The following is a 27,997-nucleotide window of genomic DNA, read 5'->3' as shown; positions in this document are numbered from 1 at the left end:
CGTGATACACCAAGGGCATTAAATGGAAAATTTCATGCAAGACAAAAATATAGCATTTCACCAGTATGCAGCTACATGAAAAAAACTTTATTTCAAGGCAGATCTTTTTGAAGAGGTATTGCACACATGGAGCTCTGGACCAATGTGCAGTGGGTCGTGGGTAATGAATCCCTGTTGCCAAAGTTTTCTGACAAATGTTGAAGAGAACAGGGTCACAAAATACTACATCTTGTTCTTTCACCAAAGTTCAATTTTTTATGACTAAGCACATGGCTTCTACAAATTCACCTCTTCTGGGAGGGGCAAGGCCCAGGGCTTGTCCCCAGAGTGTAATCTTTCATGAACCACTAGGTTGCGTCTACAAGTAAAGCTTTTCGGACAGATGTTACAGAGGTAGGGCCTCTCCCCAGAGTGGGATTTTGCATGCCTAACCAGGGCACTTTTTCTAGCAAAACTTTTCCCACAGATGCTACACACATAGGGCTTCTCACCTGAATGCAATCTTTCATGGCTAACCAGGTCACTTTTTTTAGCAAAACTCTTCTCACAAATGGTACAAACATGGGGCCTCTCACCTGAGTGCAATCTTTCATGCTTAACCAGGTGACATCTCCGAGTAAATCCCCTCTGACAAATGCTGCACATAAAGGGCCTTTCACCAGTGTGCAATCTTTCATGCGAAACCAGGTTCCGTCTCTCATTAAACCCCTTCTGACAAATGCTGCACCTGTGGGCCTTCTCATCTGAGTGCGACTTTTCATGCCTAAGCAGAGAAGTTTTTAGAGCAAAACTCTTTTGACACATCCCACACACATAGGGCCTTTCGCCAGAATGGAATCTTTCGTGAGCAACAAGGCTATCTCGTTTAAGGAAACTCTTCTGACAGATACTGCAAATGTAGGGTCGCTCGCCGGTGTGAACTCTCATGTGAACGTTCAGGTTGTGTTTTCCACGGACGGCTTTCTTGCAAACAGTGCAGATGAGCAGCATCTTCCTTGCACACTCTTTTACAAGAGTTCTTTGGTGGTTATGTTGTTTACAGGGCAGGCGGGAGCAAAGCTTCTTTTGAAACTGTATTTCCCCGCTGTCAATGGAAAAAATCCTAAATGAGAAAAAAAAGACAAAAGATTAAACAAACGCAAAGAAACATCCTAACAAAAAAGCTAAACGCAAACTGCTTAAGTTAAGAAGAGTTTTGTGGACAGTAAAAGTATGTTCGAGTGAACGCTCTACCAGTGCACACAGCTAAAAGGGCGCAAGGTCTCTGCAAAACGTAGTTTCCCAAGGTTTTTTCGAAGAACTTTTATCACTGATTGCAAAGAGCGACTTTTGTTGTCGGCGTCACCCTGAAGTAAAGAGAATTACACACCTTTGAGTGGATGTGAAATTTGAACCCTGGAAATGCAGGCTTGCTCCGTATCTTAATGTGCGATGCTATAAGCAGCGGTGAGCCTCTGAACAATGTGGCATTAGCAGAATTTAGTTGAGTGAGGTACCAAATAAACTGTCCTCGAGTATTTGCGGCCAATTCCGATATAGCACTATATATTTTTGTTTGTTTTTATCTACAGCGCCATTTTTGGCATTACAGTGAAGAGTATACAGTTGAACCTCAATATAACGAACCTCGATTTAACGAAATTCGCGACATAACGAATTTTTTAAAGTTTTCTATCAAAATTTTGCGAAATGCATGTATTTTTATCTTGACTTTATGAGCGGTCACCGACGGTTGAATAGTGCGGCCACCATTTTGACGTCTACATGATGATGATGATTAGTGGCTTTCCCTTTGAATTGGGGCGTCGGTTGTCAGCAACCGACTTGCCGGTTTCATTACGTTTACTTTCCCTACTCCCAGCTAACCTATAGATTTGCTTCCTCCCTCCCATCTCTCCCTCTTTTCTGTTTTAAACTCATCGCCCCCACCCCCTTTCTTCTCCCCTCGTTGTTCTAAATTCTCGTCCGCATGATTAATCCGCCTGCGTACCCATCCCTTCCCTACTTTTCCTCCACCACCACTCCAGTCGCCTCTTCGTCACCTCTATGGCCTTGAAGTGGAAGTTCCCCCTCGCCCCAATCCCAAAGCCTCCGCCAGCGTCGTTTCCCCCTCACCCTGCGGTGGCCGTATCTCTGTGCAGCTCCTGACAATATGGTCTATAGTTTCCCGATCACTGCCGCAGCATGCACACGTTTCATCCTGCTGCCTGTAGCTACCCGTGTATGGCCGGGTTCTCAGGCACCCTGCCCGTGCCTCGAAGAGCAACGCACTGCCTCTCGTATTGCCAAAGAATCCCTCCTTCTTAATTTCCCGTTTCTCTGCTCTATAAGTCTCCAGGGTTTTTTTCGCTTCCATTCTCTGTGCCCACTTCGCCGTCTCTGCTGCCTTTACCTGCTTTTTAACTGTTGTGTAAACCCCGCTTTCCCCTACCGACTTTCCGTACCGCTTGGTCAGCTGTCTGGTCCTCCGTCTCCACCGCGTGTCCACGCTCCTCATATACAGGTACTTAAACACCCTTGCGGCCCATTTTTCGTCCTCCATGTCACGAAGTCGCTCCTCAAACTTTATCTTGCTCTGCGCCTCCCTCGCCTCGAAAGACGACCAGCCCATATCCCCTTGTACCGCTTCATTTGTAGTTTTACTGTGGGCCCCTAGGGCCAATCTGCCTACCGCCCTCTGATTTACTTCCACGCCCGCTTGGGTCTTTGGCTTCATGCACAGAACCGAATTAGCGAAAGTTAATCCTGGTACCATGACCCCTTTCCAGACTCCCCTTACCACCTCGTATTTGCTGTATCCCCAGAGGGCTCTATGCTTCATTAGAGCCGCGTTCCGTCTTCCTTTCGTCTTAAGGTGAGCCTCATGCGCCTGCGTGTCATCTTCGGTGTTGTTCAGCCATACTCCTAAATATTTATACCCTTTCACCAATGGTATTTCTACTTGCTGCACTGATACTGTTTTGTGCTCCTCGCTGTCATTAAAGACCATGATCCCCGATTTTTCTCTGCTAAAGGATAGCCCTAGGTGCGTCGCTTCTTCACCGCATATATCCATCAAGCCCTGAATACTTATCCGGTTGTCCGCCATCAACAATATGTCGTTTGCATACATTAGTCCCGGAACCCGTTGTTCCACTACCTGCCCGTTTTTCATGTAGGATAAGTCGAACCCCATCGTGCTGACTTCTAGCTTCCTTTCTAACCCCGTCATGTAGATCATGAACAGCAGCGGAGAGAGAGGACATCCTTGTTTCAAACCCTTGTAGGTGTATACAGGCCTATTGTATGTTACCCCCTCCCACACTATTTGCACTTGGTTCTCCCGGTATAGCTCCCTGAGTAAGCTAATGAATTCTGCCCCAACTCCCTCGTTTTCCAGGATACTCCAAAGCCGCTCCCTGTCTACATTATCATACGCCACTTTAATGTCCAGAAAAGCTAACCACAAAGGTCGGTATTGCATCTTCGCCACCTCTATGCATTGGCTTACCACGAATAAGTTGTTGTCTAGTCTTCTGTCCTTTCGAAACCCATTTTGAAGCTCCCCTAATATCCTATTTTCTTCCACCCACTGATCTAGTTTGAACTTCACTGCCTGCATTGCTAACCTGCACAGCACTGACGTGACGGTTACTGGCCTATACGAGCTTGGGTTTGTCCTGACTCCTTTGCCCTTGTACACTAAGTTCATCCTGCTCATTTGCCACGCGGCCGGTATTGCCTTTTCTTCTATCCTTGTTCTGATGGCTTGCAGTAGCTTTCTCTTGCTCTTTGGTCCTAACTGGCTAATCAACTCCATCGGTATCCCATCCGTGCCTGCCACGGTATTCTTGGGGACCTTTTTCTCTGCTCTTTTCCATTTTAGCTTGTCCCCATCTACCTCCAGACATTTCGGCCTACCCGCCATTGTTTCGTCCACCAGCGCCCTCTATGCTTCGGCTGCCGAAGCCCACTTTAAGCTTTTTTTTACGCGTCCTTCCTCACGGTGCTGCTGCTCTAGGTTGTGCTCGCTGATAACCACATTAATATTTTCTTCGTGCATCCTTATGTAAGTCTTGTAAGCAGCATGAGCACTCCAAAGGAAAGAAAAGTGTTCCGGACAAGAGCCTGAGGAAGTGCCGGTAAAACCGACGGTAGACCGACGGCCACCGAAGTGATGAATGCCATCGACGTTCTGCAGAGGCACGCAGGCACACGCGAATGTTTAAGAGCAAGCCTTGTTAGCGCTATCAGCATACGAGTTCAAGAAATGCCAAGTTATGCTTACGGACTTCTTCACTACGGCTTAAACATCGAGTGCTGGTGGCAATTGCTCTCTTTGAACGTGGTCACCTTCATTTCACCTGTGTTCATTAGACAGCTGCGATGCGGAGAAATCGGTTTATTTACGGCTCAGCGGGCATAACAGTAATTGCTTAATCGAATTTGGCCGGAAGGTTTCCCCTTTAGCGGGAGCACGTAAGCGCTGTTACACACAGTCGGTCTGCGTGTACTCCGGTCGACTCGCAATCATGACTATCTCTAGTGTCGTGGTTGCATCACGCGCTCATACTGCAGAGTTTTTGCACATGAAAAAAGTCTTTCAAAAGTTTCATATCACCCTTCCGCTGTTGGCCCACCGCACCCCTCAACGCCGCACCTAAGCCTACCACTGAACGGACGAAAAGAGGCGTAACTTCGAACCAGCACCTCACCGGGGTGAAGTTAATGGGGCATGGAAGCGAGTTCAATTGACTAACAGCGGTGTTTAGTATTGACCGAAATGAAAAAAATAAAAAGTGGAAACCCAGTCTGCTATCACATTTAATGAGGCATTGCGGAAAAAGTAACGGTTTTACGACGACACATGAACTACCATCGCCTATCGGAATTCCATTGCCTAAGTGTTGAAGCTCTTAATTCACACAATTTTCGTGGCCAGTTTTAGTACAAATTTCGCTTTAGGTGCAGAGGTAACTACATAGCAGTTATTTCTGGGCGATGTTCAAGGTTTTGAAACCTTAATAATTGGTTAAATGAACTGTAAAATCGAAACCTCGATTTAACGAAATTTCCGCCCCCAAGTACAACTTCGTTATATCGAGGTTTAGCTGTATACATAAAAATATGCAATGCGGGAAAAAGAAAAACAGGTTAAAAATGTACAATCTCGAATAATACATGCCTGCACACTTCTTTACAATGGCTTCACAAAGGCTTCGTTATAAACAATGCTCAGTGTAATAGAGAGCATGCGACACCTAAAGAGGGTGCGCTGCTACGCCTGTGTCAGCGGCACCACTGGCCGCGCTGGCGCCCCGTAGGAGAGAGCTTCGCCGCGGCAGCCTGCTAGACCAGCGTTCAGCATGGTGAACAGCGTAATCCAACTGGCTAGATTTGGCCATACCGACTGTTCCGGATTTTTCATTGGCTCCACTGAAGAAAGGGCCGTCAAACTTCACAACAGCAGGCACGTTTTTGTGTTGGAGGAACGTGATGGCGCACAGAGCACTGTGGTCAATTGTCACTTTCACTTCATACGAGAAGCAAGCGTAAACAAGAAGGTTTATGTCGTCAAAATTAATGTGTGTAACCATTTTTATGTCACTTTAGCGCTGTCTCCTTGTAAATTAGCAAATAGGCACTGCATAGTCTTGCCCACTTCGACGGCTGCCATTCGGTTCCATCGGCTCTATGTAAGAAATTACGATCGTCTTCCACAGATGGACGAAAATGTCAACTGCTTTCTTATGTGGCGCACACAACATCTCTACTGCGTTAGTTAATCCTGAAGGCATGGCTGGGTTGAAAACCACAAAAAGTTCATTTCCGATGAGAAATTTGCAGAATGATGTGCACAATTCACGACGAAACAGTTTGTATGCGACATCATAAAGTCACTCTCTCTCAATAACAACCTCGTGGCTGTCCGCTCGGCTACCCACCACATAGTGTGGGAAGTACCCACAAGGGCTGCGCCTATGTTCTGCTGCACTCTCCCTATAGCTATCAGGGCATTATATTGCCAAATAGTCCTGGGACAACAGAATACTTAAATAAATGAGTTCTGCTTCTACACTCGGGTTTTTTTAGTGATTGTGGTCTAGTTGCTGCCACAGTTCTACAGCTGTCAAAACATTTTGCCAAATTCTAGCAGGATCGGCAAATTTCCAATACAGGTATTTGCCACTCATATGTAATCCCGTTGTTTCCTAATTCTGTTATTTAAATTATTTCAGAAGGAAAGGTGTTGTCTACCTCGCTAAATATTGATATGCTACATGCTGCAGCAGAGTAGACAGCAAAACAAAAATAAATTCGCACAATTGCTTCATCTAGCAAGCACTGAAATTCACATTTTATGAACCTTGCCAGGTTCTCTTGCTTTTCCCAAGATTGCCTGAAAAGATGCTTCTGTTCTCTCATTGCAATGCTACTTACTAGCCAAACTAAAACAGAACTTTTACACAAAAATTCACATACAGTCCTTGGCGTCTTTACATTGCACTATTTGCAAACGAAATCTTGCTATATAAAAATTTGGAACTTCTTTGTTGAGACTACATTTGTGTCAGTATATGTGCGTATGTTTATTGTAGCTGGAAGTGGTGCTGAGGCTATTGGCACTATTTCTATTTCTTTTGGTAGAGAAGCCCGCTCCACTACATTTCATACACTAGATATTTTCAGTTGAGCAAAGTGATTTGCTGTTTTAAGCCAGGGCTCACTACTGTGTTGACCTGCCAGCCACAGTATTCAAGCATTGCAACCCACCTTGTGTTACTGGAATGTTCGTCGCAGAAGCTGATGGTTGCAGCAGCCTCCACTGCAATGTCTCCACGATCTTGTGACGATGCGAATTTCGTTGAGGCACAGACTTGGGCATTGTCTTCACCCAGAACTGAAAACATCAAATGCAAAGGCTGGTGAAAGCATTGAGCATTATACAAACTCTCTGGCAAGCTATACATGTACCGTAAAATACCGAGCAAGCGCTCTCCAAAACTTGTAGATAATTGGCCTAGAGATAGGGAGGGGGCCATTATTCGGATCCGGCCCCAAATTGAAGATGGCAGCAAGAAATGGCAGCAACCGTGAGAAAACCACCGTAGCCTGCATTACGAAAGATGTTTATTTAAGACACTTCACCTAGTCAATGCGAAAAACTTACGTTCTGACATTTACATTGGCTTTGAACACTGTGGCATCCAAAAGCCCTCCTCCTCCTCCCCAAACAAAAAACGGTTTCGGATTGTCCGAAAGTGGAAGGGGGCGCTTACCCTGTTATGTAGAGAAATGCGAAATTTGTGGAAAATGCGGAGGGGCGCTTGCATGGGTGGGGGCGCTTGATCGGTATTTTATGGTATGCACTCGTCATATTTTGCCTACAAGTTAGACGTAGTGATACCAGAGAAGTGTTAAGTGCTTCAGGAAGTGTTTACTTATGCAGCAATTCATACATGTACAGTACTCAGCGATTGAAACGCGATACTCGGAGCGCGTGGCTGCCGGTGCTTGTTGCGCCACAGGTGAGCGCTTGTGAAAGCGAGCTGATGCATTGTGGTATACGATGAGGGTGAGAGCGTTCGTGACGCATGCTTAGTGCATCTGGGAGACTGCCCTTCAGTGTGTGGTTCTTGACGGCGCCATAGGGGTGCTACATGCCATGGCTTCAAAACGCTGCGCCTGCGTGCTGCGCCGCGCCACGATAACACATCGCGATAAATGTGCATTCAAATTCTTCATAATGCGCACGATGCCAGCTCGCCCAGCTTCGCACGGCGCAGCGCAGCACGCAGGCGCAGCGTTTTGAAGCCATGGCATGTAGTACCCCTATGGCACCGCCAAGAACCACACACTGAAGGGCTGTCTCCCGGATGCACTAAGCATGCGTCACGAATGCTCTCACCCTCATCGTATACCACAATGCATCAGCTCGCTTTCACAAGCGCTCACCTGTGGCGCAACAAGCACCGGCAGCCACGCGCTCCGAGTATCGCGTTTCAATCGCTGAGCACTGTACAGCGTTGAGCTTCCAAAGGCATGAATACTGACGACAAATTGGTGCCTTGTCTAGAAACAAGTTTGACAGATGGGGTTGTGCGAACTATCGCACAAAACTGATACAGTGCGATGTCTGAAGCAGCTACCCTTGGCTGTGTTTCATTGCACAAGCAAATGGGATTACTTTTGCTACATTTGAATTTCCCTGAAAATTTAATTCAACGGTAGTCTAGGTGGTATTCACTGAAAAGTTTAGCGTCAATTACTTCACTTGGCAACACTGGAAATGGCCACGGACATGGCTGAAGTGCCATGGACATGGTGCGGCTTGTGCCACTACACCTCCATGCCGAAGAAAAAAAAAAGCACTGGCGCGCATCATCTGCTCCATTTCAACTCGATTCTCAATGGTGGTGCAAACAGAGATGTTAATAATCGCACTCACATTGAAGTCGAGGCATTACTTTGCATTCGGTGGGGTAGAGTTTGGAATGTCGAACACACTTCATGTGCTTAGCATGGACAAGTACCACCATCCTGCGGAGCCCGAAGTAACCAGTGACGGCAAACGCACATGGTTGCCTGCATGCATGCCTCGCCAGTGAATACAAGCTATATGATACTGTTACTGGACTCAGCTGGGCAATGCCTCACAGCGCCTTGACCCAAATAGATGATGACGACGAAGTGCCTGGTGTGCACCTTGTGCAAGCTTTGTCATGGCCGCTATGTACATACCGTATTTTCCGGTCTATAAGTCGCACCCCTTCAAAATGGCAGTTTTTCCAAAAAAACATAAGTCCCACCGGTTTATAAGACGCACCGGCATACAAAACGCACCCAATCAGGTAAGCTCATAGAAGACCAGTCTGTCAGAAAGTGCGGCGAAAGTACATGGTTGTGGCGGCCGCCGCCTCTGAACGCATCCCCCGGTAAGCAGTGCTAGACACGTGCATCTACCATCCAAAGTCTAGACAAAACTAATTTCTCAAAAATGGTTTAATGATACACACAGAAGGCACGTACCTACAGATGGTGTTTAGGCAAAACCATTGAAGCCTTCTTCCTCCAACTCGCCAACAAATAATTCATTCGTTTAGACCATAGAGTTGTGTCTCAACACGCGCTAACCTCACGCAGCACAAAGGTACCTTTTCGGGCGTGGACGTCTCACAGCCGCCATGTACCAAATTTATTCCACACATAAGTCGCACCGGTAGATAAGACGCATCAACAAAAATTTCAGAAAAAAAACGCGACTTATACACAGGAAAATATGGTAATGTAAATAGATTGCTTCATGCCATGACATCGTATCATCTTTGTCCTGCCACCACGTAACACTTTGGTACAGTCGGTGAAATCATCCCCATCCTGGCCACCACATCACCTCATCTCAGCCTGGGCGAATCCTTGAGTGAATGTCGGCAGTCTTGGGCAGCCCCAGACCACTGCAGCCAGCATTCGACTACGTCTTTTGCCCCGTCTCCCCAGGCAGTGAGCAGCCTATCAAGACGAGCCGCTACAAGCCGAGACCAGACGAACAGCGGATACCGTGTCCCCAGCACTCTCGCCCAATGTGGTTCGAGTTTCTCAGATGGTCCGTTTCTGCTTTCAAGATATTGTTGCGGGGCCAGGCATCATCCAGGACCTCATCGTCATCTGCATTGTGATCCTCATGTTGCCTTGGCCTCGACCGGGGCAGTCGTCTTCGACCCGGAGGGTGATGTTACGGGACTCAGGTGGGCAATGCCTCACAGCGCCTTGACCCAAGATAGATGACGATGACGACGAATTGCCTGGTGCACACCTTGTGCAAGCTGTCATGGCAGCTATGTATATAATGTAAATAGATCGCTTCATGTCACCACATTGTTCCTCTCATCTCTGTTCTTCCGCCATGTAACAGTATTGCCTGAACATTATAGCCACTCCTTTAAATCATGACATTTCTCATAAAAAATAGTTGAACAGTGGAAATGCTCTCTAGTTTACAAAGTCACACATCTCCCTTTCATATTTTGCAACATTAGGCTAGTGCAGTATCTGCAGACCTCCCCTCTGCTGTGGCATACAGTGCGATAGAAATGCTGCATCTTCTAACCCAGTACAGCGTAGAGAGTTTATAACATAACCACTTATGGTGCGGGGCAAGATGTAACATTGGTTTTTGTGACAACCAGTTTGCCTCCCATGAAACCCCATGCGTAGGCATACCCCTTAAGATGTGGTTGCCTGAAGCACAATATGATTTTGGCAGGTCCCCTGATCGACCACTGCAGCTGGGGCATGGCTTTTGGTTCTCAAAAATTAAAACATGGAAATCCAATGCACAGCACTCTCCCTGCTCTCCTTTAACTTATGCACAGAAACGAAAAAAAGGCACCCTTTATTTGGCACGTTCTGTTAGTCCTCACATGATAACAAACTGTTCTTGCATTTGGTGCTTTTCTGGATAGTAAGCTGCTATGTGCATAATACATCGTTTTTATTAGAAGATCGTGCTGATAAGCAACTGCCCTTGCTCTTTTCGAACATCTGCAGATAGTAAGCCACGTTGCCCAGTGTTTGTACCACTGGACGTTGTGCTGAAAAGCAATTGGCTTCAGCATTAGGAATGCTAGGTGAAGTAAAACCATCCGGCTGGCATTTTTATTACGTCTTGCCGGTATCAGACGGATTTTTTCAATTCTTGTGGCATCCATTGTTGTAAAGACTAAGAAATCAACCACACTAACTCAAAACTCAAAGTTAAGGCTGCAGCAGCAGCACTGATGCAAAAAAACGAAATAGACCATGAAATTATTTTTGAGCAGTGTTTGTTAAAGTGATGATAAACAAAGAATGACTGAAAGGTAGGTTGCAATGTGGTTGGATTTTCACGTTTTATTTATAGTGCGGCGATGCTTATTCCCGGATTTTTGCAGATCCTGCACTACGCATTAGAAGTGGTATACATTGTACTTCATCAACATGAATGCTCTATAGAGCTTACCTGTTTCCAAAAAAGCCGCTGGAAACCCTTCCCACTCTTGCTCGTGGGTTCCTGCATGTGAGGCAGAAGCATGTTATTACTGCAACCGCTCAGAGGTTACACACACACCACATAAGTACCGTCATTAGATTATCGCAAGGATGAGGGGTGGCTATGCATACGTTGGAAAAAAATTATAACAGGCAAAATTTTGCACACTGGTGAGGCAGCACCCAACAACTCTTTGCAAATGAAGACCACAAGCCAGGCCACTTCGTTTAATAATTGAAAACATGAAAACTGATCTTTCTCGCACACCTGGTGCGTGAAGAGTGACACTAACACTTTAGTTTTAAGCCATACTTAGCCACAAATATGGAATATGAAAAAGAAGCTTTCTACTACTACCTTCAATTATCACATCAGACTCGTGATCCTTGTCTGTCATAATTTCAAGTCTAACATGTACTAACCACTCAAATGAAAACTGTTTCCAGCAATTTTTTAACAAAGTGGCACAGACAATATTCGAGCAATATTTAAGTCCTTTGGAGATGTCCATTTGTCCAAAACGTTTGAACATGTTAAAAAATCTATAGCAATCTATTATGGCATGTCATCACGCCGGGTCGTGTGCTTAGGATAAGCAGCCTGTAAGCAGACCATCTTACGGAGACAAAGACTATGGCAATTCGAAACAGGGCGGTGTAGATCGTAGACATGGAGTTTGCCAAGAATGTCAGAATAGGAGAAGGAATTATTGGGAGAACAGAGAGGGTGAATTAGTAGATTAGTGAAGTAGTACCGTATTTTGTGGAATGTTGAAAATAAGAAAGATCAGATAAATTAGCTGGTGAGCAGTACACTAGATAAACGGCAATATATTGCTCCAGCAGATTTTGTGAGTAGAGTGCCATGATTAACCAGTGAGTAGTCTATGTGTTAAGAATTGCTGGTGTAATACGTTAGAGAGAGAATGTTTTTATGAACTTACACTAACGCGCACGGAAAGTGAAACTTTGGCTAAATTTTCAGTGACTATACTTTAGTGTGATAGGACTGACTTCGTGGTTTTTAGGACTGAACTGAACTGTGCTGTGAGAAAGTCACTGACTTTGCTTCATGATGTGAGTGTTTGTGGAAGCAGTTGTTCATGAAAAACTCTTGAAGACGGGGGCAAATGTCAGGAGTCAAGGTGCGAAGACGGCGACGACGATGAAGAAGAAGAGACCAAGAAGCGAGTAATTTCTGGAAGCTGGTGGAGAACACAGGAAGAACAAGGAGAAGGAAGATGAAGAGCAGGTGGATGGAGAGATCATGGTTCGAGGCGACCGAAAGAGGCGGGACCCGAGGTCTGGGAGCCCGCAAGGCACCAGCGGCACTGCCCCGTTGGCCTCCTAAAGCGGTGCTCCTGCGCGTGCTCCTGGGCAACGACGGCTCCGCTCCGCTCCGCTGGATTCAGCACCGCATTGCACAGCACGCACGCACCAGTGGCTTCGCCCCACTGGCCCCGTCACCATCTTCACGACGCTGCGCTTAGGGAGACACCTCAGCGACAACAGACACCCGACTGCCTCAAGGATCCGGGCGACGCAACAACAAAAAGTGCGGTAGGGAAATGGCCTTTAAGAACCTATAGGGACGAGTAGATAAAGTGTGAGGACACTGTTGCAGTTTATGAACTGAAAGTCATTGAGGGTTTTTTCTGTATGAGGTGTATTTCCAACACTTTTATTGTCCTTTTGTTTTACCTTCGCAATACCTTTACCAACCTTAAAGTCTCGTATTAACTTGATCCCTTTGTGTCCGGGATCTATTCTTTTACCGAGGCGACGCGTGACAACCCTTTAAGTGAGACATCCTCAAATGTATACAGATGGCCTCCATGCCACGGCACATGGACACAGGAAAGAGTTCATCTTGATGAGTGATTAGAGGTGTGCAATAGTGTACAAATCTCAAAGAGGACAAATAATACGCATAAACTGTACCCCTCCACAACAAGCTAAAATGCTAGCCATAGCTCTCGCAAAAAGCCAATTGACAACCCTCGCCATGCTTACAATTGTCTACAAAGACTCCAAAGCTCCAGCTGACCATGTCCGTACCCTGTAACCTTGCCACCCGTAATATCAAACTGAGACAGTTCATCCACGGCAAGACATAGTACCTACCCCATATCCTTCGTTAGACAGAGACGAGCCCTTCATGGCTCATGCCCAAGCCGACCCTCATTTCACTACGCCACCCCTTCCCTTGGAACGCCTACTGCTATGCCGCAGGCTCCTGTGAGAGAAAATCACGAGGCTCATTGCACTAATCGATGCCCTTCTCCAGGACCCAGCTCCGCACATGACCGATCTCATCGCCAAAATTTACCGCTTTCATGACGCACCAATCATGACATCATGTATGGGCCCTTGACGCTAGCTGAATGAAGATGTTGCCGTATCCCAGCACTTCGACGACAAAATGCGCTCATGTCAGACGCGCATGCTGCTCCAGCCAGTTGGCAAAGCCGCTAAGCATTCAACTGCCGGTAGCTATGTCTCAACCACCTGGGTGAGTTACAATCGAGAGCTCATGGATGTTCCCAGCGTGCCACAAAGCACCCACTTTGTAACTCTCCCGACGGTTAAACTAAGACTCTCCCAGAGCAACGTGAGGAAACCATCTGCAATACAAACGCAGCTGGTCACAGTTTGGCATTGACTGTTCTGTTTGACAACCTTGTTTGCACCACTGTCCATGATGGTCCTCAGCCTATGAAGCCAGTCACCAACAAAGTAGTGGGCCCTCTAAAATTTCCGGTGCGCATCCAGAATGATTCCATTGACATGGGCATCCTCCCTACTGATCACAGCACTGTGCCACTGAGTGGATGCCCCGACATTCCCCACACTTACGTCCCTGCTGAAATGGTACTGCTATCTGGGTTGCGTATGGCTGGCCGTTCTTTCCAATAAACTCGTGTGGGGCCTCCAAACAGGAAACGAGTGAAGCAGCCCCACGATGTCAACACGGGGAAACCAGACAAGACTCTTCCTGAGCAACCAAAGATTTTTTTTGCTGGCAGAGACGATCCCACTAGAATGGTGTGACAACACTAAATGCCAGAAAAACCGCCCAATGAAGCCACGCCCAAAGAATATTACGCAACAAAGGCAGAGAAATAGCGTTTAGCAGTGGCCTCATCCCTGCGAGGAGGCACCAGTTCTGCAGAGTCCTACCCGATCAGCCTCCGCCATCAGCTCTGAAGCTCTGGCAGGCACCTCGGTTCCCAATCTGGCACCTGCTAGGGGAAAGTGCCGTCAGTTGAGGCTCACAAGATGAGAAACCGAGATGAAAGCTAGCCCTCAACAAAAGAATTTTAATCAGTGCCTTTTGTTTGTCGCAGCCACTGTTGTTCTCGTACTGACCGACCTATGTAGCAAAGGGCACGTGCTCCCCATCAAGAATTACATGGAGGCACCCCAACTAAATGGACACCCGCACGACCCCGGCGGCTACCACACGGCGAGTGGCGTAAAGGTTGTGGTCCTGCTGCACAGGGACCCGCAGAGCAACACGGAGGCACGACAATGAATGTTATACCCTATCATTTCGTATGATAGAGCTCCTTTCCTTTCAAGATGATCTTGAAGGCGGTACAAGGCCATATGTTCCATTATTTTGCCAGCGTTAGAGGTTAATGTTATCGGTCATAGGTTTTCAAGTTGGATGGCTTCCTGGCTTGGGTATAAAAATTGTGTTAAGGGGGGATGCGGGTCTTAGAATGGTCAAAATGTCGATTTTGAGAAAATCTAATTTTTGGAATAATTGCACCTTCAAGCACCTGCCTTCAAAATATCAACGCTAAATTCGATCGGGAAATACTCGAAAATCATGTTTTGAAATGCCTCGGGGGCCACGAAATGCCCCGAATCGGGCAAAAGTTGTTTCAAACTCCCGCGCGCGCCGCGGGCGAAGCAGCCGACCGATCGCCGCCATCTTGGTCTTGTTTTGAAGCTTATTTCTTTGTGCGTATTTTGCGACATCTAAAAATGGCGTCGCTTTAGTAGAACGACCGCCCTTGCCAGTTTTCCGAAGGCACCTTCTGGGCCGCCGATTGGCTGCAGTGCGCGCGTGTGGTTTGAGTTCGTCGTCTGACGCCTCCCATTGGTCGGCGCGACTGCTACGTCAGTTTTTTTTTCTTTCGCCATCATGGCGTCTGCTACCCGCATCTGACGGAGTCCACTCTTCTGGCGCAGCGCCCGCTTAGAGTAGTTTTGCTAGACATTTTCGCGGTTTCTTTGGATTCTTTCATCGCACACATTCGTGACTGATGCCAGGAGACGTACGTTTGAAGAGGACGACCCGTCATGCATACAAGAAGCAAAAGCGTTGTCCACTCGCGTAGTGCGACTTCGGGCCGCTCAACTCAGCCGGATGAAAATTGTTCGCCGCCTCGTATTGCTTCGCCTTTCCTATCGCCTGGCCAACTACCTCGGGAATCCAGACCTGGTCCAAGCACGTCTTGTCGAGTTGACACAAGGTATTACACGGCGGAGGAGATCGACGCACGTACGGAACACGCAGACGAGGTCAAGCGCGGCATGGAGACCATATCACCAACACAGCGTAAATTTGACCTCCTTGAACTGGGTCTGGCGCACTCGGAGGTAGAATTCCGGCACAGATTTTGTCTTAGTGGATATGGCAATGCTGAAAGACCTTTTTGCGCACGTCGAGTGGGGGCTGGCGGCGCCGGATTTGAGACGGCTGACAGGCAGTACAGACTCGCCGTGAGGCTCCAGGTGACGTGCTCGGTTTACGAACATCGTGTGGAGTGTTTTTCGTCACCAAGGACCGAAGAATCTGGCAACATGACTCCTTTCGAGGTAAACATAACGGCCTTTAAAAGTATTCAAAGCATCGGAAAATGGGTGTCTGCTCTGTCGGATTTTTGTGCTGGGATGAACTTATCCCACAGAGGCTAGCCTACACCTCAAGACGTTCCAAGCGCAGTTGAAAAAAGTGGTCCAGGTTTGCGAGGACACTGCAGCAGCCTCTGAAGCAGATAGCTAGTGTGTGTGTCGTCAAGGGCTTGTACAGGGAACTTGCTCAGCCGCCAAACAACATTGATGTCATGTTTGATGGCATGTGGATGACCAGGGGACGATCGTCACACATTGGAGTGGTACAGCAAGCCTTCTACAACTTGTGAACCCCCCCCCCCCCCACACCCACCCACCCACTTAAAACTTCAGTGTTTCGAAATCAAAGCTCAGTGTTTTGTCACAGGATCGCCCGAACGTTTCCTGCCATACTGCCATAGGCCAACAAAGCTTGCCCTTCGGCTATTTTTTTTCCCAAAAAAACATCAAGTCGTTTGACCCCTGTATCCTCTCTGCCCTGCATTTGACCCCTGTATCCTCTCAAACTTCCTGCGCAAAAACCACGACTAAAATAGCCTCACGAAAGAACAAAAAAAAAGAGGGCAGCTGAAGCAAGTTTCATCCCTCCCTCCTCCGCTGTACCAAATATTCTGGGTAACAAAGCGCAATGTAATGAATGATGCCAGTTTACGAAGGACTGTTGCAGTTTTCACAACGCCAGCGAGACGACACCAGATTTCATAACGCCAGCAAGACGCCAACCGATTTGAAGTTGATAAATTTGGCTGAATTCCTGATGGTGTACGTTACTTGGCCTCTGGTATCTCCAGTTGTAGTTGACATTTTTGGAATCCAAAGACAGATTTGGAAATGGGAAGAACATGTCTTTGTTATACGAAAATGCTGCAGTTACACTACTGACCGTTCATTTCATACCACATGGCCAAACTTCAAATGCAGTTTTCTCAGTTTCATATTTTTGGTCGTTTACGTCAGCCTTACGCAGCTTTTTGGAAACTTCTTTTTGCTTCATAAGGTTAATCTTGATAAAGTTTTTTCAGTACAACCTGAGGCACCCGATGACATTCTTCGTTTTTCTATTTAGGCCATGCATAATTAATGGCTTGCAGTTATTTTGATGAGCCAAAATATTGAATACTGCCATTTTGTATACTTGACATATTGTTTTGGGGTGCCATGACTTTAGAGAAAAACAAAGAATGTCATCGGGTATGGGAACTCTCTGGCTATCAGTTCATGTAATAAAAAGCTACAAAATGCAATGCGAAAGTTCATTAAAGATGCGTAAGAAATTACCTAATTACGGTTTAGACTTTGCATGATAATTTTCAAACTAACAGCAGCAGCTCAAATATAATTGCATATTTGAAATCTACAGAGAAAAATACATTTGTGTGCAAATTTTCATAAGTTTCTACCCATAAATAAAAAAGTTAGTTTTTGGGCATAAAAATCGTAATGTGTTGGGCATAAAAATCGTAAAAACCTTCCATTGCTTCGCCACGAGTTGTTGTCCGAACCACATACTGTTAAGTTCTCCTAAAAGTGCTGACAAAATGCTCCACTAGGTTCCTTAGATGCACCGAGGTGATGGCACCTGGACTTGGTGCCGTCCCCTTTGCCATGGCTGAGAGTGCGGTTCAATTCTGTCATGTCGAATTTTTCATCGATGTTTCATTCGGGGCGCCCGTATTCTGAGGGTATTGTGATTGTTGAAATTCTGGGATGTGTCTTTGATGGATTTGACGAGCTTGTCCAAATTGTTTTCACGTTCTTTCGTGAAAGCTTGTAGCTTGTACTGCGTCATGGTTTTGTAACGTCCAGGTTAATCAGCGCTCTGAGTATCCACCATGTTTTTCCAGTGCTAAATGTGCCTTGTAACTGTTCATACATTTCCATCCACTGATCATGACATAGTTCTGCTACTTGATTTGTGTGTGTTCGTTCAGCTGATTGATCCGTTTCCGAAGTTTACGGTTGGTCGTATTCTTTTTCCAGCATTTTACCAGCAGCGTTCTTGTTTCCCAGCAATGCAAGAAGTGATTATTCACTGCTGGTTGGTCCTCCGATTGCGAGTATGTTTTAGTGTGCTTCTTTGCTTGTTTGATTTCTTCAGTCCAGGTGCCTATAGGTGGGTCGCAGCCTTGACTGTCTCGCCTGTATTTGTGCCACTCTGTGATGTGCTGTTTCTTCCACTTTAGACGCTTCGGCGTAGCTTGAATGGTCACTTGTATGACTGCATGGTCACTGCCAAAAAGTGTGTGACCATTCGATGTTAAGTTGTCTTGTGGAGATAGTGAGGTCCTGGTCGGTGCCTCTCACTTCAAAATTTCCCAATCTCGTATATTCACTGAAGTAGTTATGTACCGTGTATTTGGCTTCGTGTAGCAGTCGAAGTAATCTGCTGCCCGGTAGTATTTCTGTAGTAGCCCCAAGCTGTGTGTGGGGTGTTGAAGTTGCCATCCAAGAGGGGTTCATATGCAGCATGTGAGTAGTTAGGTCTGAGGAGTTCTTTTATTTCCTGTAGCTTGTCTTTTGCCGGGCTGTAAACATTGGTTACGTGAAGAAGGCCTTGTAGACACAGATATTGTGAGGCTTACATCTGTGTCGTGTTCAATGTTGGTGGGGATACGTTTGCTGACCAGAGTGGCGATGTTGTGGCATCTTTGATACGTCATGTAGCCAGGAATTTTCGGGTTGTTGCCTGCTCCTTGTAGTAGGATGATGTCCGGAGTGTCAGGAAAGGATGTGATCCAGTGGGAGAATGCTGCCTGTTTTCTTTAAAAACCACAGCAGTTCCACTGTAGGATGACAAAATCGTTACTGCTGTCAGTTTTCCTCGTAACTGGGGATGGGGCGGAGTTGAAAGTGGCATGCTATTTGTTCTACCCTGGTAAAGAAAGGGCTTATAGCCTTTAGTATGCATACGCTAGCTATTTTTTCTACTCTGGCAAAGAGAGGGCTCATGTAAAAGAAAAAGGGCCAAAATAAAGGTCACAAGAAGAAATCTCAAGTCCTGAAAGTGTTGCAGCAACATCAAAGACATTCCTGCATGAAATGAGCGCTAGCCTGACTAATACTGGAAGCATGAAGTTGGCACATACAGACGATTTGCTCCTAAGTGTGAAAACCCACATCCAGCACGAAGTCCGCCTCTCTCTGCACAACCGAGGGCGGTGTCGAAACACGCACTGCTCTCTAGCCTTGAGTTCTGGAAATAATGTTCTTGGGAAAGCGAGAATTAGCAGAATGGCTGTCACAGCAATGGTTCACAGAAAAACTACAAAGTCCTTGCACGACCATGTCAACCGTTTGAGGATTATAAGTCTACGTCACGGTTGAGGCAGAAGATATGCCCGCAAGGTTTTTCTTCCGCAACACCTGGACCTGACCATTCTGAGTCCGCGGGAGGCAGTCAGAGGCTGCTCACCGACCTCGAGCAGACAGGCCGGAAGAACGAGCAATGGTACCTATGCAGCAAGCGTCAGCTCGGCGGTCTCATTACATCTCCTTGGAGCAGAAGAAAGCACCTAGCGTCATTGAAGAACTCGGATTCTCTCTACTCCATCATCGAGACAAAGTGTGCTAGACGAGGATGGTTGCATTGAGCAGCAACAGCGCAAATCACAGTTGGGTGACAGAAGACGACATCGCTCGTGTTCTCGGTGCTCGTCAGTTTTTCTGCTTACTGCAACAAAGGTGCCACTGCCAGCACTTTTCTTCGAGCCTCCCGCCGTCTACGTCACGACACACAAGCAGGGCTGCATTACCCCTGCGATAACTTGCTGCCTTTATGATACCTACGCTTTCACTCTAACATAGCTAACGAAACCGCTCCGACAATGTGTATTTCCGCCTGATCACTGGAACAGAATTTAGGTGCCCTGGTCAAAGGCTAACCTTTAATGGCACTTTTGCCTTCCTGGCCGGAGGGGAGTGTGGTGGAAATAAAGAATGAGATGGGTGCAGCATGGGGCGACAGCAGGTTGTGAAAAAGATAAAACTGGGCACTGCCTCGCTCAAAGTGTGTTCCATCACTTGATGGGAACGGGACGTCTGGGAAGTGCTTCCTTCTTGGATCCTCCATATGCTACTGAAGTCCAAACAACCATACAAACATCAGCATAGTTACACTGCCTAAGGCATGGGACCACAAGCCCACCCTTCCAGCACAGCTACTTCAATGCTGTACTTAACCAAGACTATATTTTGTGGAAATGCACAAACACCTCAGCACTGAAAACACATCACACTAACGAGTGGCTGGCTACCGCTTGCAATCACCAAAATCAACAATAACTGGTGGTTTTCATCCGGAGTGCTACCAGCAGCTGCCTGGACAGAGACTGCTGACAGGTGCTACCTCCATCATCTGGAGCAGAGAAAAATAATTCTCTTACTTTCTGGTCATGAATTCTAAAATTTTGGTGGCATTCAACATGTGGCACTTCACAATTAGATTTTTATTCCTATTAACTGGATGCTAGAAAATCCGCGTACAGTTTGTGCGTTAAACTGCGGCGAAATTGATTGCCCTGCTGAATTTGCTAGCTGAGCATGACTTACATTAATGTGTTTCATACCGGTGAAGGTTTTGCTAAGTAGCAAGAAAAAAAATCTACGCCAATCCACCCTGTGAAGGTGGTTGGAAAGCGAAGCTATATATGACACCCACGATGATTACCCATCTGACGTCACTTGAATTCACACATGTGGCTCTACAAGGAGTGAAACCCGTGGAAGACCCCCCGAACCGGCACCGGACCCTCAGGTCATGATTCACCAGGAACCTGTCCCGCAAGTGAAGACATTACGAATCCTGGGTGTAAGCTTCCACGCCGATGGATCTGGAAGAGCACTACTTCCCCAACTACATTCCACAATATCGCAACTCGCCCACCTCATCCGTCGTATATGCATGCACAAACACGGTCTTAAAGAACAAGACACGTGTCAACTTGTGCAAGCATTACTGCTCAGCAGGCTTACATATGGCATTCCCTATGCCTAACTCCGACCCAAAGAACACTCCAAATTGGATGCTCTCATCCGTCGAGCCTACAAGATAGCCCTGGGACTACCGGCTTTCACTTGCACCAAGCTCCTTCAACTTGGCCTACATAATTCGCTTTCCGAACATATAGAAGCCCAAAGAACCAGCCAACTTTATCGCCTTACGCTCACCCCCACAGGCCGCCCAGTCCTCCAGAATTTAGGCCGTCCTACACCAGAACCCCATGAAGCACTACAGCCGATACCACCTCATATTTGGGCCACCATCAAAGTCACCCAAATTCCACGACATATGCATCCCGAGTACAACAAAGGACGTCCCAACGCTCGTGTTCACTACTTACATAAGAAGTACTGATCAGACAACGACACCTTCTACACCGACATCGCTCACTCACCTTCCCACTCAACCCTAGCGGTCACCGACACCAACGGCACCTTATACACTGCGGCCACATACTGCCACCTCTCCCCATCTGCAGCGGAAGCTACTGCAATAGCCCTAGCAATGCATACAGCAACGTGCTACTACCTCACAATTATCACGGACTCGCAGCAAGCCTGTCGAAGATACCTCCTTGGAAGAATTCCTCTACCTGCCCTCAAGCTTCTACAAGCCGTAGTACCACCTCCTAACGTGACCATCGTTTGGACCCCAGGTCATGCCTCCCTCCCCGCGAACGAAGCAGCCCATGCTGCGGCCCGCGAACTTCACTTCCGGGCACTCCCGACGAGGCCGGGCGACTTGGACACCCTGACTGACACGCTACAGCCACTACCAGCCACCTACTCCGATATCTTAGCGCACTATCGTCACACCCGCCGAGAATACCCTCCCCCACACCCTGCACTCACCAACGAAGAATCCCACATCTGGCGACGTCTCCAAACAAGTACATTTTACAACGGCACCACCCTCTCTCATATCTCCCCCAGCCGTTTCACCTATAACTGCCGTGACTGCCACACCCCAGACACAACCCCCCCCCTCGTATTCTTCTGCCCACACCACCCCTCCCCACTCCCCACACCTACTCTCGAGCAGTGGGAATGCACGCTGACCAGCTCAGACCTGCAAAGCCTGATCCAGCGGGCCACCCGAGCAGCGACAGCACGCGGCTACCTGGACTAAGGTGGCCGCCCATGTGCTCTAAATATGTACAATAAACGTTTGTTCCTCCTCCTCCTCCTGTCTGGTAATTGAACCACCACCACCCCAGAGGTTTCCAGTCCTGAAGCTTCAGACCGGTCGACTAGTGTGGCACAAATCAATGCCGCCCAAATGCCGCATGCCAAGGTGAACCTTTCAAAATATAGAATTGCTGGCACACAAAGTGAACATCTTTTTGCTTAGCGCTTGTAGAAAGAGCTTCCTTCGATCTTCTTTCGGCTGCATTACGGAAGACAGAAAAAGCGATCGAAAATGTGGGCTTGTCTTGTACAGTTTCAGTTCACTCATGCTGAGAGTGTTTCTTGAACCTATGGTTCGTGTTTAAAGTAAAAGCTTTGGTAGATTTTAATTTATTGTTACCTAGACTAACTTCGGCTACTGCCGTCCACAATTTATTTTCCTTATGTGTTCAACAAGTATACCAGCAATTTTACACGTAGTGCATGAGTGACTTTATCCAAAACAAATGCACTAATTCTAGCAGAACATCTTATAACAGGGCCTATGCACCCTGGAGTTTAGTCTGGTAAGGTATTTAGGCAAAATTTACCACTCCCTTCAGTGTCCCCTGAGAATCTCATATGAAAGACTCATCATAGCTTCCTAATAACACTATGTCAAAGCAAAAACAAAAACGCTAAAAAAATTATTCCCAGTGTACGTACGTGATGAAGAGAATACATTTAACATGAGTGGTCTGACTGCTCTATACTGGGTTGTTTAGACGCAAGAAAACATTAACATCTAACCTGGAAATTCCGCTGCCGTTTGAGAGCTTGTATTCTTGAACAACATAAGACCGCACTGCGTACCTGAAAAGAAAATTCACACCAAGTAATGCATACAGACAAGTAGTTGAATAGTACAGTACCTATGGCATTGGAGGTAATGGCTGCCTGTGTTTTTTGGCTTCTGCAGGATACATTCCGGTTGTGGGCTGCATCTGTCGGTATTGCCATGATACAACCATCAGACATTTATGATGTTGCACGTGCCAAGCTTGATGTCAGTGTTGAAGCACCTCCTGAAAAGAAAAAGCACAACCACCAGAAAATTCACACAATTATTAAAAACCAAAAGGAGCAGCCTTGAGTAAATTACTAGTTTTACCTTACAAAAAAATGGCTCGCATACAATTCAACCCACCAGGCATCCCTTGTGCAACCAGATAAAAGGCTTAACAGAATCGCTTCTCTACTATGCAAAATATCTCATGATTATTTTTTTTATTCGAATACCTACGACACCCAATTTATAAGATTGCCGTGGGGGGTTAAAAAATGGTACAGGGGATGAAGAGCTTAAAGAAAAGACAAACAAGTGCATTTCATGTGTACCCATTCCTGCGAACGTGAGCAAAAGAAAGTACACTAAGATAAAGAAGAAACGGAACCACACAAAAAAATTGACACCACCCACATGAACAAAACCCACATGAACAAACATCATGATAAAGCCTTGTCATATTTATATTCAGCATTATTAGATGGGTCATTCGTTTCATGAGTGGTTTTTGGGAAGGAAAAGTTGACATTAGTACATATTTGACATTGCTATTAGTAAACATTTAGGGAGTCTCTAGTGGCACATCATACAGCTCAAATCTTTAATGTACGTCTCTGTTCAAGCCGGTGGCGTAAAAAAAATGTGAAATAGTTTCAATCCATAGAATTAGCGGCTGTCCCATATTAAAGGTGAGTCAAAATATTTACAAACGTCCGAAGAGAGTTTAGTAAAACCGTAGCTTTCAGATGCTAATTGCGCATTACGTTTATGAACCCCTATGAAATGTGCCTATTTAAGTGCACACATAGAAAGTGCACTCGGGTTTCCCTAATGAGACTTTGGCTGTGCGCTGCTAAACAACGAAATAAAGTGCCCTTGGCCATAATGTCAGTGATGCTAGCCGGCATAGATATCCTGTAAAATTACTTGGAATTCCCACCCATTATCACGCGAAACACAATGTAAACACATAGTTGAGTTCAGATTGTTCAACACAGCAATCGGCACCTCTCACAAGTGAGTGCACAAAAAACGCCAATGAGATGACTGAATGCCGGCGGTTGTATCTTCTGTTATTTGCAGCGCAGCAAATCGCAGCAGCAATGCCATCAAGGGAAAATGTTCGGAGTGCATGGATTATAACAGAAAAGGCTTTAACAAGTACACAACCCAAGAGCCACAATAAACAACCTACGCGAACACCGCAGAGAACAACCGCTATGGCGCAACGCCCCACCAGGTGGCGCAGGCACGTCGGTGGGTGAGATTAATTTCTTGTTTTTTGTCACTGCTTCTCGTTTTGTCAAAATAAATCCCCAATAAAACCATCATTAACATTTACATAACTTACTGTCATCTCATAGCTTGGTGTTTCAAGTTATTTTTCCTGTTTTGAGATCCCTGCTGATAAGACAGTTCACACCGCAAGCCAAGCCAGGTAAAGTGTGTTTCGGGAACACACACACCTTAAAGCGTATTCCATAGAAAGTGTAATTTGCGCTTGCTGAGTAGCTGCTCTTGAATGATATTTTAGCCAAGTATACTCCGTGGAAGTGCACTTTTAATAGGCATGTTTGACAGGGGCATTAGCTTTAGGATCTAAGGCCTCCCAACTGTCTAAAGTTACCCTCTACGAAGTTCAACCCAGAGCTCATTTTGTCACCAATGTATTCGATGTGGTCATTCTATGAAAGGTTGGTCAAAAAAACGCCAAAGTACTTCGTCACAACTTTAAGGTCTTGGCCTACAGGAAATGCTTTGGATCAACAATTTTCCTTTGTTCGTGAAGCGTACGCTGTTCTGTTTTGAAAAGTTGCACATCATGTTCCAAATGGTGCACCATAATTGCACACAATTTAGGTAACTTTCCAGATCAGCTGAAGGACGTTGCAATACATGCAGCAGTCATCCGTATACAATCTCATACAACTGTATAGTTGCTGGCTGCTGTCATTTGTAAATATTACAAAACAAGGGGCTGCAGAACAGATCCCTGTAGGATCCCGGAGAATACACTGACTTATAACAAGCAACGTAGCCATGGCACATCAAGGTGTGACCAAGAAAGGGAATTTATGATAGGTTTTTGCTGATAGCTGCCATTCCCTGTGCCCGTCGTGCTACGATTGGCTGATATGTGACGCGCGATGAGGCGCTGTTCACACTTGCGACCAGCGGTAATGCCACTGAAATGCGCAGCGGGGCTGTTTCCCAGCCGTTCTGTCAGTTTCTTCGCGCTTTTAATGAACAGTTGCAATCAAAGATGAGAATACATCGCACTTGAGGGGCAGGAACAGGTAAAAAATTTCTGAAGACACGCTGCATCACGGCTCTCGTTCCTAATTGAGCCCTGCCTTGGTGTCAGCAACGTACAACGTTGGTGCACGGAGGAAGTGGGTGATAACTGGTCAAGAAAAATCGCCACCCTTTTATCGATTCCCTAGCCTGCGCGACAGGCAGCTTTACTGGAAGTGCTGCGCCCACAGCAGCGTCTGTTCCGTGCAGGGGGCCTATGTGCGTAAACTGAGGCATAGATGTACTATCGCGATAAATTGAAATACGAAACAACGGAGCACGTGGCTTTCAGTATATGCTGCACAACCTGGCGACGGGCCGCGTATATGGGCAGTGCGAACAAAGCTGCCCACTGTCCCGAGCCCGAGACGCTGGAGCACCTGCTTTGCTCCTGCCCGGAGTTTGCGGCACACCGGGGAGTGCTGCAGACTTCGCTTCAGCGTCTTGGGCTGCCCTACCAGCACCTGGAGAGCCTACTGTTCCCAACGGCACCCTGCCGGAACCCGCCGTGACGTCTTCCGCCACCTGCTCATCTACCTGGAGGCCACCGGTCTCAACAAGCGCCTGTAGACGGCAGTCTGCTGTCCGCGCCATTGCTGCTGCTGCTCTGCTTAGCTTTAAGTAGAGGCTCCACGTCTTATTTTTCCTAGCTTACCCATCTCTTTCATCACCCCCTTTTCTCCTCTAGTCTTTCATCCCCTCCTCCCCCCCCCCCCCCCCCCCCCCGCACTGGGTTGTATGCAGGTGAGCCCCAGCTGGGCTCAATAATATCCCCAGTGCATTTCCTTTCCTTTTCACATGACCCACTTAGTAGTAGTAGTAGTACGAGAGTTCGTGGCCAACCTTGATATGGAAAGAACATCGTATTTCCATTGTCAGTCGGGTGCTCAGCATGAAATAAAAAACGAAGAAATATAGCTGCGTGCGCCGTTTTCACTCATCGCAGCACCTAAGTTAGATAACCCTTGCGCGAGCGGGCGCCGAACGCGGTTGGAAGACAAATCAATACGCTCACACGCTGAACGATGGTGTTTCTGTATCAACGTTGGACACAGACTCTCGTAACTCGTTCGCACTGCGCATACGTCGCCAGGATGCGCGGCATGTACTGGAAGCCACGCGTTCGTATTTAAATCTATCACGACAGTACAGCATCACTGTGAACAAATGTGGCCAAAGGGTTGATGACACCTCAAGGCAGGAGACAGCAAGTACGGCGGCTGGCACCTCGTAGGCGTTGTGAAATCCCCCCACCCTACCCCGAGACGGCCGCCGTGAGAGCAGTCTGTCTTGATTTTACCTAACCGGCCCCTCCAGCGTCACTATCAATATTTAACCGTGACTCTGGCTAGTCAGTGAGCGGGGCCGGTTATGTAAAATCAAGACAGACTGCTCTCGCGGCGGCCGTCTAAGGGGGGGGGGGGGGGGGGGGGGGGGGGGGATTTCACAACGCCTGCCAGTACGGCAAGCGAAGGCAGGCACACCTTTTCTGAAGACGCTGGGGGTCCTACGGAGGTGGCGTGGTTTCCGCGGCAGCATCGGGAGATCCCCGGGCGTCTTGGCAGGCAGGTACACGCACCGATTTGTTCGCGCGCGGCTGGCTAGGCACTGGCGCAAGCTACTTTCCTGAGCTGCGCTCCCCCACGAAACGACTTTCACGAGCGTCTGATCGTCAGCATTAAAATACTGCACAAAACAACGCGATGCACAGTACAACGACGAAACACGACTGCTAGAACTGCAAGTTCGCCAAAGGACGCTGCCTGTGTCAACGTAAACAGAGAGCAGTGCGACGCCCGTCTCTCACCCTTGTTACACATAGTTAACGCCAACACGCCTCGCGCTATTCTTCGGAATGGTGGAATGCCGTAGGGGGATAGCAGCGCTGCATGCGGATGTTCAGTAGCCTCCGATGGTTCCGTTTGGGCATGGAGGAAACGTTTATCCAATAGATGGAGGAAAGTCCTCGCGATAGAATTGCATATGAAAAACGAATCCCGGGCTCGATATAAGCCAACTTGCTTTTATACTTTAGTGTCGCTTTGAACGCGGGCACAATATGATGGCGCCTGCCCGGATCGCACTCCTACTTGTTCAAGTGCAATCTGAGGCTTCAGCTGCTTCTCCAGCTTTTTCAGAAAACTGCGTGAAAGTATTTTGAACGGCGGCTACCGGGCGTGCAAAAAGTCATCCTTTCCACTTTCACGAGGGTAAATGCGTAGGCACAACGCAAACACGCGCAACTTCAAAAAGTGTGACGCCAAAATGAAGAGTGCTCAGGCTGTTCATGACTTCTGCCTCTATGGTTCACGAGAGAGCCAGAGAGTCTTCCGCAAATGACAGTCATGGAGGAAGATGACAGTAGCAAAGGGACACGTGATTGATTCCGTCTCGCCAAAGGGACATCCCATGGAGGGGAGCGGCGCTAGCCTGTAGGTCCGAGTTTATTGCTCGGGTTCCCGAGAGTTTTCACGTTGGCTCCTTGAATTACCCAAGTTGAATTACCCAAGTATGACAAATTTAGTGAGGAATCAACGCGCCCAACTTCCTGCGTACAAAATGTTATCCGCAGTACACTGCCTCTACTTCGAACCCCCCTCCCCCGCCAAATAACCAAGAGCACTTGTTCGTACGATTGGAGCGCCTCGAGGCGGCACG

The 27,997-nt window shown here is 47.2% G+C and overlaps 1 protein-coding gene across 2 annotated transcripts; it reads right to left on the bottom strand.

The window, feature by feature from the left end:
- Positions 1 to 66: 66 nt before the first annotated feature.
- LOC144158490 (uncharacterized) lies at positions 67 to 27,191 on the bottom strand. Of its 2 annotated transcripts, XM_077689398.1 has the most exons (6): positions 26,824 to 27,187; positions 22,911 to 23,063; positions 22,789 to 22,851; positions 10,979 to 11,029; positions 6,754 to 6,880; positions 67 to 1,102 (listed from the first exon to the last, which is right to left on the bottom strand). In XM_077689398.1, exons 2-6 carry the CDS (start codon positions 23,014 to 23,016, stop codon positions 277 to 279), a joined length of 1,173 nt encoding a protein of 390 aa, XP_077545524.1. In that variant the 5' UTR covers positions 23,017 to 23,063; positions 26,824 to 27,187; the 3' UTR covers positions 67 to 276. The 2 variants fall into 2 exon arrangements, with proteins under 2 accessions (XP_077545524.1, XP_077545525.1); XM_077689399.1 differs by lacking the exons at positions 67 to 1,102; positions 6,754 to 6,880 and adding an exon at positions 7,996 to 8,520 and having other exon boundaries at positions 26,824 to 27,191.
- Between the last annotated feature and the right edge of the window lie 806 nt (positions 27,192 to 27,997).

Source organism: Haemaphysalis longicornis, unplaced genomic scaffold (genome assembly GCF_048455015.1).
Source record: "Haemaphysalis longicornis isolate Haplotype H1 unplaced genomic scaffold, Haemaphysalis longicornis Haplotype H1 scaffold_10, whole genome shotgun sequence".
Taxonomy (NCBI): Eukaryota; Metazoa; Arthropoda; class Arachnida; order Ixodida; family Ixodidae; genus Haemaphysalis; species Haemaphysalis longicornis.
This window is presented reverse-complemented; position numbering and strand designations above follow the sequence as displayed.

Bases quoted from the DNA above. Each gene is read 5' to 3' on its own strand.
- LOC144158490 (XM_077689398.1), bottom strand. From the start codon at position 23,016: ATGTCTGATGGTTGTATCATGGCAATACCGACAGATGCAGCCCACAAC. The intron at 22,852-22,910 runs GTACTGTACTAT...TTTTCTTTTCAG, and splicing joins CATTACCTCCAATGCCATAG to GTACGCAGTGCGGTCTTATG. The intron at 1,103-6,753 runs GTGGGTTGCAAT...TTTCTCATTTAG, and splicing joins GAACATTCCAGTAACACAAG to GATTTTTTCCATTGACAGCG.